Source organism: Coptis chinensis, chromosome 7, assembly GCF_015680905.1.
Source record: "Coptis chinensis isolate HL-2020 chromosome 7, ASM1568090v1, whole genome shotgun sequence".
In the NCBI taxonomy this organism is placed as follows: Eukaryota; Viridiplantae; Streptophyta; class Magnoliopsida; order Ranunculales; family Ranunculaceae; genus Coptis; species Coptis chinensis.
The window spans coordinates 24035615-24046348 of record NC_141462.1 but is presented as its reverse complement, the minus strand read 5'-3'; the positions used below and the strand labels follow the sequence as shown (position 1 = coordinate 24046348).

Genomic DNA, 10734 nt, shown 5'->3' with positions numbered 1-10734 from the left:
ATGCTGGAATGTCATGGTAATGTGTCATTGCAGCCTGATTCTTTTGTTTATGCTATTGTTTTACGTGCATGTTCTGTTGTGAAAAACTTGAGTTATGGTCGTGAGTTGCATTGTCGGGTTTTGAAAATTGATGGGGTTGTTGATAGTTACGTGGGAAATGCACTTGTGAGTATGTATGCAAGTTGTGGGTGTGTTTGGGATTCGGTGAGAGTTTTTAATGGTATGGCGAGGCCTGATTTGGTGTCTTGGAGCTCATTAATTGGTGGGTTTGTGGAGAATGGACTAGAGGAAGAAGGGCTGAGAGTCTTTGTTGAGATGGTTCGGTCGGGAATCAGACCGAATGTTACTGTTTCATCGATGGTTATTGGAGCTTTGGAGTTGGGCTCTTTTGGGGCTGGAATTCAAATGCATTGTTGTGTAGCTAAGATGGGAATGCATTCTTCTTTGTTTCTGGAGAACAGTTTGATGAATTTTTATGTTAAATGTAGGATTTAAGCTCGTCGGTCCAGATTTTCGATTTGATGCCTAAAAGAGATTTAGTGTCATGGAACACTATCATTTATAAAAACCAACACTACTGATGAATTTTTAGTAGAAAAGGTGAAAAGGGAGTTAAGTGTTAGTGTTGGCGCTGCCGTTGCCGCTAGCTAGATGAGGTCTTTGGGACAATGGTGCTTTTTTTTTTGTTCTTTCTCTGTTTTTTGTTTCTCATTCTTCTTAGTATGGTTTGAGCATTTTGAACTCACATGTTACCACGACTTGATTGCTTTTGAGATTTAATGAATTTTACTATTTAATTGGGTTTATTTGAGAATCGGTTCTTCCCAGTGTTGTATTTTATTGTTTCTAACATAGGTGTAGATTTGATTAAACTTATTATAGTTACTAATACTTGTTTTATTTTTCTTTGTAGCAATGCCTCGATCAAAGAATGTCAAGAATGTAGCGAAAACTACATTCAATGGTGTAAAAAAGTTGTTTAGTGGCAGCGGTTCCTCTTCGGGTCGAGGTGATGCTCCTGAGCCTGAGAAGAAGAGAGAAAATGGGTCGAAACCAACGGCTTCAGTCCGTAGAGGCGATAGAAAAGCAGATGATGATCCTACGAATGTAGGTGATGTAGAAGGAGAGAAGAAGAGAAAAAGGAGTGCGGGCACCTCGGCCTCAGTGCGTAGAGGGGACCACAATGAGGTTGTTTCGAGTAATGTAGAGAGTAAGAGTGAGAGTGAGAGTAATGTAGATAAAGATTTAGATGATGTAGATAAAGATTTAGATGTAGATGTAAATGTAGCAATGGATCGTGGGAAGAGTATAGTTAATGATGATGGGGATGATGATGGTGAGGATGGAGATGATGGAGGTGATGATGGTGAGGATGGAGATGATGATGGTGATGAAGAGGGTGATGAAGAGGAGGAGAATGATGATTTGGAAGAAGAAGAATTGATGGAAGTTGAAGCACCGATCGAAGTCCAAGCATCTCCAGTGGTAGACTATGTGAGCAAATCCAAGGATGATTTGGAGTACACACGAGGTGTATATGGTGGTGGCCCTACTGAGTCAGAGCTTCTGTATGACTATACGGTGCATGTGGCTCCGGATGTTTGGGAACATAAGGTATTATCATAGACTTAGTATCTTGATTTTCCTTTGTCTTTACAAAACCTTTTGCTTCTCCTCATTGAGTCTTTATTGTTTCAGTCGGAGCGGGGAGTGTTAAAGTGTGTTCCTCATCTAGCCAAGTTAAGCCAATGGGATCTCAAGAAGGAGTTCAAAAGATCTCCCAGATTTGAAAATAAGCTTAGGAGGACTTGGTTTTATGATTTGGTATTTGAGTGTTACAAACATCAAGATCCGGTGTTGATCTCTGCGTTTGAGGAAAGGTGGCATCTAGAGACCAACACCTTCTATATGTCGTTTAGGGAGATGAATGTGACTTTGGATGATGTCTCCCAAATCCTAGGCGTCGCAATTAGAGGCAGAGTAGTGAAAGGGAACACGGAGTTGACCCGTGAACAATCGGAGAGTCTCCTACACCATGCTCTGGGTGTCTCGGAGCCTATGATTAAAGCGGAGATGGACGCAACCCGGTTCATTTCAAAGGTGAGGCTGGAATTCCTACGGAGCCAGTTTGCTGGGAAGGTCTGCGATAAAGGGCAAGGTGTAACGGGAAGGTGTCGACTTTGACGGAGGTACAAATGGCTGTAAGAGCTTATCTACTATTTTTCTTTGGATGTACCATCTTCCCCGACAAGTCTGGGACTGGAGTGCCTATTTATTATTTGACCAAGTTGCAGAAATTCAAAGAAATTGGTGAGTATGCTTGGGGTGCAGCAATTTTGGCCTTTTTGTATAGAGCATTTGGGACTGCCAGACGTGTTCGAATGTGAAAGGTGTTTTGGGTTTCCTGACTCTTCTACAGGTAAAACTTAAATATTTTGTAGATTCTTTTTAATGTTAATTATATTATTTTATTAGTATGTTAACTGTGTGTGTATATATCTAGGCGTGGATCTATGAGTACTTCCCGCTATTCAATCCAATCCCAAAGTTTGAGTATCAATTAGCTGGGTCGCGTGTTCTTAGACACGCAGTTAACGCCACACACTATGAGAACCCAACATATGCATTGCAGTATTACCGAGCTATAATTGATGATATAGGTGTGGACTGTAAGTATTTCAATTTGTTTCAATTTTTTTTTTAGTAATTGATTATTTGAGTATGTGATTAATGGCACATTTTATTTTGTTTAAGGTTGATTAGTGTCCATACAAGAATTTAGAGATGAACGCCCAGTCGATGAAATTACCTTTTTTGAGGGAGTGATCTGCTTTTTTGACGTTGTGGAGGTTTACTGCGTTGCAAGGGTCATGCATAAGTTGGGTCATGTGCAGTTTATACCTGTAGCTCCTCCAACACCAAATTACTCATTGAGGACGTACTGTAGCCGGACGCGGGTATGAAGTGAAATGGACATGGACAACTGTTGGGCCTGTATATTGGGAGTCGTGGCAGAATCACGTGATCCAACCCAACAATCGAGGACCCATCTGTACTTATCCATGGGAGTGTTATTAAGAGTACATGGAGTGGTATGTGAGGCATTCTCACATTCGATTGATAAATCGTGAGCAGTTTCCTATCCATTTCTCTATGGAGACACTTCCATCTTATACACCGATTGTGAGTATTCCTATTGTTTTGTATTCTTATTCTTATTCTTATTCTAATTTTAAAACGGTAATTAATAATTGTTTTGTATTCTTATTTCGACATAACAACATCATCGATGAAACGAGTCAATTGCTAGAGAGAGGTCTGCAATTGGGTGGGAATAATATTCCCGAAAAAGCAAGGTCTTCGTTTGAGGAGGCATACAACTTGAGTAGGTGCAAGTATAGTGGTGGGCGGTAAAGACATAACTGATTTTTGAGTGCGGCTTCCTCTGATGTTGATGTAATTTATGTATTTTTGAATTTGATGTATTTTGTAATAACTGTGCGCCATTACTTGTAATATGGCGATTGGGATTGTTGTTTGTAATGACTTCTTTATTAGCAGGTTGTTTGATGAGCTTTGGATATGAATATGTCAATAAAACAAAGGAGGTTATGGCAAAAAAAATTCAGGAATTATAAGTTAGGTTTTTTTACAGAGTTTATGTATTTGAATTTGATTGCATATTCGAATTGAATTTGATTGTCATCGCCAACAGGGTCGCGTAAAAAGTAAGTTGAGTTTATGTATTGGTATATCAAAGTAAATTTATGAATTTGAGCTTATATCAAAGTGTATATAAATTTAGTGCGACAACATCAATTTGAACTTGAGTTTATGAATTTGAGTTTATATCAAAGTGTATATGAATTTGATCGCGATTTGATGTATTGGTATATGAATTTGATGGTTTGAAAATGGAATTTGTTTGTTTTTCGGAAATGAAAGTGTTGTAAAAACAAAATAAAAATCGAATTTTTTTTTGTCCAAACGACCCAGCCACATCATTTGGCATAAAGGCCAAACGACCAGCTCAGATCGTTTGGATAAAAAATAAACAACTCTGTCTCAAACGACCAGCTCAGACCGTTTGGTATAAAGGCCAAATGACCCAGCCGCATCGTTTGGCATAAAGGCCAAACGACTAGCTCAGACCGTTTGGATAAAAAATAGACAAGTCTGTCTCAAACGACCAGCTCAGACCGTTTGGTATAAAGTCCAAACAACTTGACCATGTCGTTTGGGGTAAAGGCCAAACGACCAGCTCAGACCGTTTGGTATAAAGGCCAAATGACTTGACCATGTCGTTTGGGGTAAAATCAAGTAAAATCAAATTAAATCAAATTACATCAAAATATCATATCGACAACATATGAACATTATTTCCAAAACACTCGATTGCCGTCCGAATCAACTTAGTCGATCACTCAATTTCCAAATCAAATCAAATAAAACCCCAAACTCTAACTTTTTCCAAATAACATAAAAATCAAATCAAATTACACTTGTTCCAAATTACATCAAAATAACATGTCAAAATAAATTTACAAATTACATCAAAATATCATATCGACAACATACAAACAACTTAGTCGATAACATCTAATGTTGGGTCTTCAACGGGCTCATTTTCCCATATTAGATTGGGAATGTTCAATACCATAAATTGCAATTGCCTTGCTGGCAAGGCAAAATTCTAACTTTCAGCAATATCATATCAAGCTCTAAGCCATTGGCGCATTATTGGAGGATCCGGACAATTTTCAACAAGTTCAACATTGACAAAATGATTTCCACCAACATGTGTGCTACCCAACACTTTTTTCACTCTCTCAGGATTTGCTTGGGTTCTCAGCGACATGATAAGGAAGGACTAACGAGCTCCTAAATACAGGAGGACAACATTAAATCTTGAAGCAAATAGGTATCCAGCAAAGAGCATGCTCATCCACTTATTCAAGGGTGTGTAACCTTCTTCATGTAGGATTTCCTTCATCGCATAAAAAACCTCACTTTGATTGTACAAAGTACAATAAAGGGGGAGGTTGTCAGTAAGCTCTTCGTACAAGTTCTTTCTTATCTGCAACCATTCTTCTTGACTTTTTCCTAATGCAATGCAGAAAGCTCTATAACTGCAGTTGTCATCGCCAACAGGGTCATGGACTCTAACAATGTATTTCTGCATTTCTTCAAGAATATCCAACCCGTAATCCTTAGGACCCTTCATCTTTCCAAAGTCTAACCCATCTCTCACATTTCGTGGTGTGGCTATTTTTGTAGAAGGGTTATTTCTTGGTGTGGTTGTTTTTTGTGTTTTTGGAGAAGGCTTATTTCTTGGTGTGGTTGTTTTGGTTGTTTTTGGAGAATGCTTATTTGTTGGTGTGGTGTGGGTGTTTTGGGTTGGTATTTTTGGAGAAGGCTTATTTGTTGGTGTGGTGTGGGTTTTTTGGGTGGGCGTAGTGTTTGGTTGTGACGAGACCCACTCCTCATGGTCACTTTGAGAATGTTCAAAATGAGATGGATCTCGCTTTGAAGAGTTCTTATCTCCAGTTGGAAGCTTTCTACTGCAGCTACCTTTCGGCTAACCTTTGGTTTTTGCTTCCTCACGAGGCGGTACTAGCCATGTACTTTTTGGTACGACAATCTCCATAAGCTTCCTAATCATAACCCTCTGATCTTCTTCAAAAACCATTGCAAACTTATTCATGAACAAGTCTATCGAAGGTGTAACATCGGGACCAACACCCATTGACACATTGGGAGAAGCAGACAATGTTTTCCAAAAGGGGTCGATAGTAGTTAAAGGGATGGATCGCTCTTGCTCTGCACACTCAATTAATTCATGAGCATATGGCAGTCCATGGCTCGTGCACAATAACACTAACACCTGATCTCTCCATCTTTAACACGCTCTACGCGGATATTTATTTCTTCAAATAGCAAATCCAAACACTTTCGTGAGACAAGGCTTCTGAGTTCACGAAACAAAGGAATCCGGTGGTGGTGTTGAGTTACAATCATACTTCTATCGAAGGTAGCTCTAATCTCGGACATCTGAATTTCTAGAATCGGGTGGATTAAGCTAAACATACTCAAAAAATCATGACAGTTTGTATTTCCTAGTACACGCTTCACCTGAGCATGAGACCTTTCAAATCTATTGGTCGTTGTACTCCCAAAGTGAATGTGTTGGTCAGTCCAACAACATACGAATCAATCCCTGTGAGGAAACCAAGTCTCTCGCAAATAACTAACAAAATTGGAGTACTCATTAGGGCCAAGTCCCTGTCAGACACGATCACGGATGGGCTTATGTCACCAAGCAAGTCACTAAAATGACACAGGGCCCACTCATAGTCGACTGTTGTTTTAGACTGAAGCAGCACCTGACACACGGTGAAAGACTTCCACGTTAAACTCACTCCAACAAACTGTATGAAAGGCCACCGATACCTGTTAGTTTTTTAGGTAGCGTCTAACATAAAAATTGTTGGAAAAGTCCGAGCCAACTTAACACCTTCTGGATGGGCCCATAACAACCCCATTATCTCCTTGACATTCTCATCTTGTCTCAACTCCTCAAAATAATGTTCTTTTGCTAACAACTCACGCAATCTTTGCAATTGTGTGAGACCGTTCATATCCAATTTCCTCACCTTTTGCCTTGCAGTGTAGACTTGGGATATACTAGATATGTTTTCATGATACCTATTCTTGATGGAATCCAAAATTTGTTTAGGTTTTATTCCACACTTACTCATCTCTGACAAATACTCGAACTCTGGAACGGTCAGACAAGTAGCAAATGCATGTCCTTCAAGGGTTTTTGCCAATACATGGTTGTGAATACCATTTCTAACTTTTATTTTCCAACTATCGACAGTGTTGCGTTAGAAAACACCTTTTAACTTAAATGGATATTCTGAAATCTTGGTTCCCGACCTTCACTTATTAGCCCTCCCTTCGCTTTTCTTCTTGTGTGACCGATACACACCCGAGCATTCGCAAGCCAAATTCAATCTTGCTACTTGGTTTCCCTTGGCACACTCCGACTTTTCAATGACCACAACAACATTAACTTGTTTTCCTCTAGCGGTTGCCCAACCGATTGCCTCGCTACATTTATGAAAGACCTAAACACATAAAAAATAACAACTATTATTAATACACTAATAAAATTACATTTAGAAAAAATTTAAAAAAAAAATGAAATCAATGCCTACTTAATCATACCTCTTCTATAGTAAAAATTTCTGCTGTATCACTTGAAATCGGTTGAAAATCTACGTCATTCGAGTTTGCAAAGGATCGGTTCCCAGATAGTGACAAAGAATCCTATATATAGAAAAATAAAATAAGAGTCTCACAAAATTTGCATTTAGGTAATGAGGGATTTTAAAGTCACAAAAAAAAAATGAACTTCTAACCAAATTTAGTCCAAACGACCTAGCAAAGTAGTTCTATAGTGTCCCCAAACGACCCAGCCATGTCGTTCCATAGTGTCCCCAAACGACCCAGCCATGTCGTTTGGCTTAGGGTTTTGCATTCATTCAAGTGTTTTGCATTCATTCATTCATTCAATCAATCAAGTGTTTTGTATTCATTCTAATTAAGTGTTACCTAATTATTTAGGTTTGCACTTTGTCGTCGATGATTTCTCAGCATCTCATTTGCTCGACTAGTCGCATCTTCAAATTCTTCACCTTCACCTTCAACATTTTGTGCCACTTCTTCACTTTCAACATTTCTTCTATTTTCTCCTTCTCTAATTTGTTGTTGCACCTCAAACATTACCTCAAATGCTTTTTCTTCATCTTCATGTTCCATTTAGAGAAACTTGAGTATTCTATGTAAGGAGTAAGGAGGAGTAAATGAGAAACTTGAGTATTCTATGTAAGCAGTAAGGATTTTGATGAAAAAAGGAGTAAGGAGGAGGAGTAAATGAGAAACTTGAGTATTTTATGTAGAGGAATTTGAAATTTTAATATATTTCGAATTATTGAGTGAAATATGTTTGTTAACCCTAAACCCCAAACCCTAAACTATTTTATTATTCACAATTGGAAAAAAAAATATAGAAAATAACAAGTTTAGATATAAAACAAATTATTATTTTAGATTTGGATAATTTAGTGAAATATGTTTGAAATTAATTTTTTTTATGACGGTACTAAATTTGTAAACCCTAAACCATAAACCCCAAACTAGTTTATGATTCACAATTTGAAAAATAAAATAAAAAATAACAAGTTTAGATATAAAACAAATTATTATTTTGAATAATTAAGTGAAATATGTTGGTACGAAATTTGTAAACCCTGAACCCCAAACTAGTTTATGATTTACAATTGGAAAAACAAAAATGAAAAATAACAAGTTTAGATATAAAACAAATTATTATTTTAGATTTTTGCATGTTTGATTACATTATTTTAGATTTTGCCATGTTTGATTACATGTTTTAACTTGGTTATATAGATACTATGTCATAACAGATAAATAGTGCAGAGTGCATGTAATTGTGTTGGAGTAACTAATTGTGTTGTTCCTAACCCAATTTTTTAAATCGGATTCAATTTTCCTAATTCAATTGGGATGTGTTGATAATTGATCATTACTAATTCAATTTTGCAGATAATTGTTTAAATAAATTATTGTACAATTACGGTCGATTAATAATTTGTATTATAAGAAAAGTGTTTGGTGTTTATGTATGTATAAGAAATGTGTAATTGGTGTTTATGTAATCAATTTTTATTGGTTAATCGGGCTAATCAGGAATTTCCTTGGTTTTTATAACTTCTCAATTATTTTAGTCCAAACGACTTCACCACATCGCCCATAGAAGCCCTAAACGATATCTTCAAGCCGTTTACATGCACACTCAAACGATGTGACCAAGCCGTTTGAGTGCACACTCAAACGATGTGGTCAAGCCGTTTGAGTGTACACTCAAACGGCATGCTCAGACCATTCCATGGAATTCCAGAGAGCCAAGTTTTAAACGGCAGGCTCAGACCGAGTTCGTGTACTCTTTAAGGATGTGGTAAAGTTGTTTGCATGCACACTCAAACGATTTGGTCAAGCCGTTTGAGTGCACACCCAAACGTCCTGATGGGGTGTTTTGGCTAGACCGGTTGAATTGGTTGCTGGGCCTGGGCTTTGATGGCAAACTTGTAATATGGAAAACTTGTAAAATTTTCTTTTTTTTTAGGGGTTGCCCAATCCAATTTGATGAGTGCTCGATGGAATCACCTTTTAGAATTGTAGTTGATATGGAATACCTTAGGAAAATCTTTGGCATTCTAATTTATTGTCCTTTAAGTTTAGGAAACCTTATAGATCAACACAAATCAATAACAATCCATAACCCCTATTCCTCCTTTTCAAAATAAAATAAAATTCCAAACACTTACCAAAATAAATAAAACAAGAGAACTCTCTCTCGCACTTTCGGAGTTTCCTCTTCTATTTCCACTGCACTGTTGTTCACGAGGAAGAGAAAGATGGGAAAATGTTACAGTAAACAAAAACTTCCCAACCTCCCCAATGATCTTATCCTCCCCAATGACGTTATCGAGGACATCCTAATTACCAGACTCCCTGCAAAATCTCTAACTAGATTCAAGTGTGCATGCAAGAATTGGTGTTCCATAATTCAACGTCCATACTTTGTCTGATCTTTTGCTCAGTAAGGTTAAATTTATTAAAAGAAAAGAAAAGTACAAAATTTTGTGGGCGACTGTGGAAACAGCTCCTTTTAGACTATATAAGACTAGAGTTCATTCCTTTCAAGGCTGTGAAACTCTTTACATCAAGCATTCTAACAAAATCTATAGCAAACTTGAAGTGGTACTTCCCAAGTGTGCAACCAACTTGGTTTACTATTAGAATATGTCTTATATGTAAAGTCCCACATTTCTATAAGTGTGGATATCCATATCTAGTTATCATATTTTGGGTTATTTTACACCCAAGGTAGGTTAGTATAAATATGTAACTCTGAGCAGAGAACTGTGAAGGTACATTTTAGTCACAACCTTACAATATCGGAGAATATGGTTTGTATAAGATGTTTGACTGAACTCAGGTCGGTGTTCTGAGGAGCCTATATATCCAGTTATCTGATGAACTTAAATCAAGTTAAACGTAGTTCATCTTGAGTGATTGTGTTGGAGATGGAGAGAATGTGAGCCTTCCCTTTGAGAATAGATAAAACGCCTCCTTTTATAAGCGTAGATCCCCCTTTTGTGCTGTCTTGATGATTGCTTTTACTCCTTCCATTAGGAAGTAATGATCTATCATTAATGATGATGTTAACTAGCTTGCAACGGTTACATTTCCTAGGTCGTTTGGACGACCTGACTTTAGGTCGCATGCACGACCTGCTTGTAGTCTGGACACGTGGTCTGCCACGAGTGGTTGAGAGTGGAGGGTACTGACATAGCCCCCTTTCTTTATGTCACTGTTTGTAGAATAGTGGTGTAAAGAAAGATAATAAAGGAGACCGCGTGTCTTACTTTGTTGAAAATGGAGATTGCTGCAAATTGAATTTTTTTGTGTTTGTAGGCTGTATGTCGTTTGTTGCTTAGAGCATTGTTGGGAGTTGATGTGGTAGGTCCTACGTCGTAGTACGCAAATCGTAGCTCGTAGTGCATAGATCGTAAATCATATGTCGTAGCTCGTAGTGCATAGATCATAGTTCGTAGATTGGATTTGACTGATAATTAGCTTTTG

General features: G+C 37.7%; 1 protein-coding gene across 1 annotated transcript; it reads left to right on the top strand.

Annotated features, from left to right (window-relative positions):
• Positions 1–495, top strand: LOC147486719 (pentatricopeptide repeat-containing protein At4g21065-like). Its single transcript, XM_086573832.1, has one exon. The coding sequence runs from the start codon at positions 1–3 to the stop codon at positions 493–495; it is 495 nt and encodes a 164-aa protein (XP_086429958.1).
• Positions 496–10734: the final 10239 nt, after the last annotated feature.

Bases quoted from the DNA above. Each gene is read 5' to 3' on its own strand.
- LOC147486719 (XM_086573832.1), top strand. From the start codon at position 1: ATGCTGGAATGTCATGGTAATGTGTCATTGCAGCCTGATTCTTTTGTT.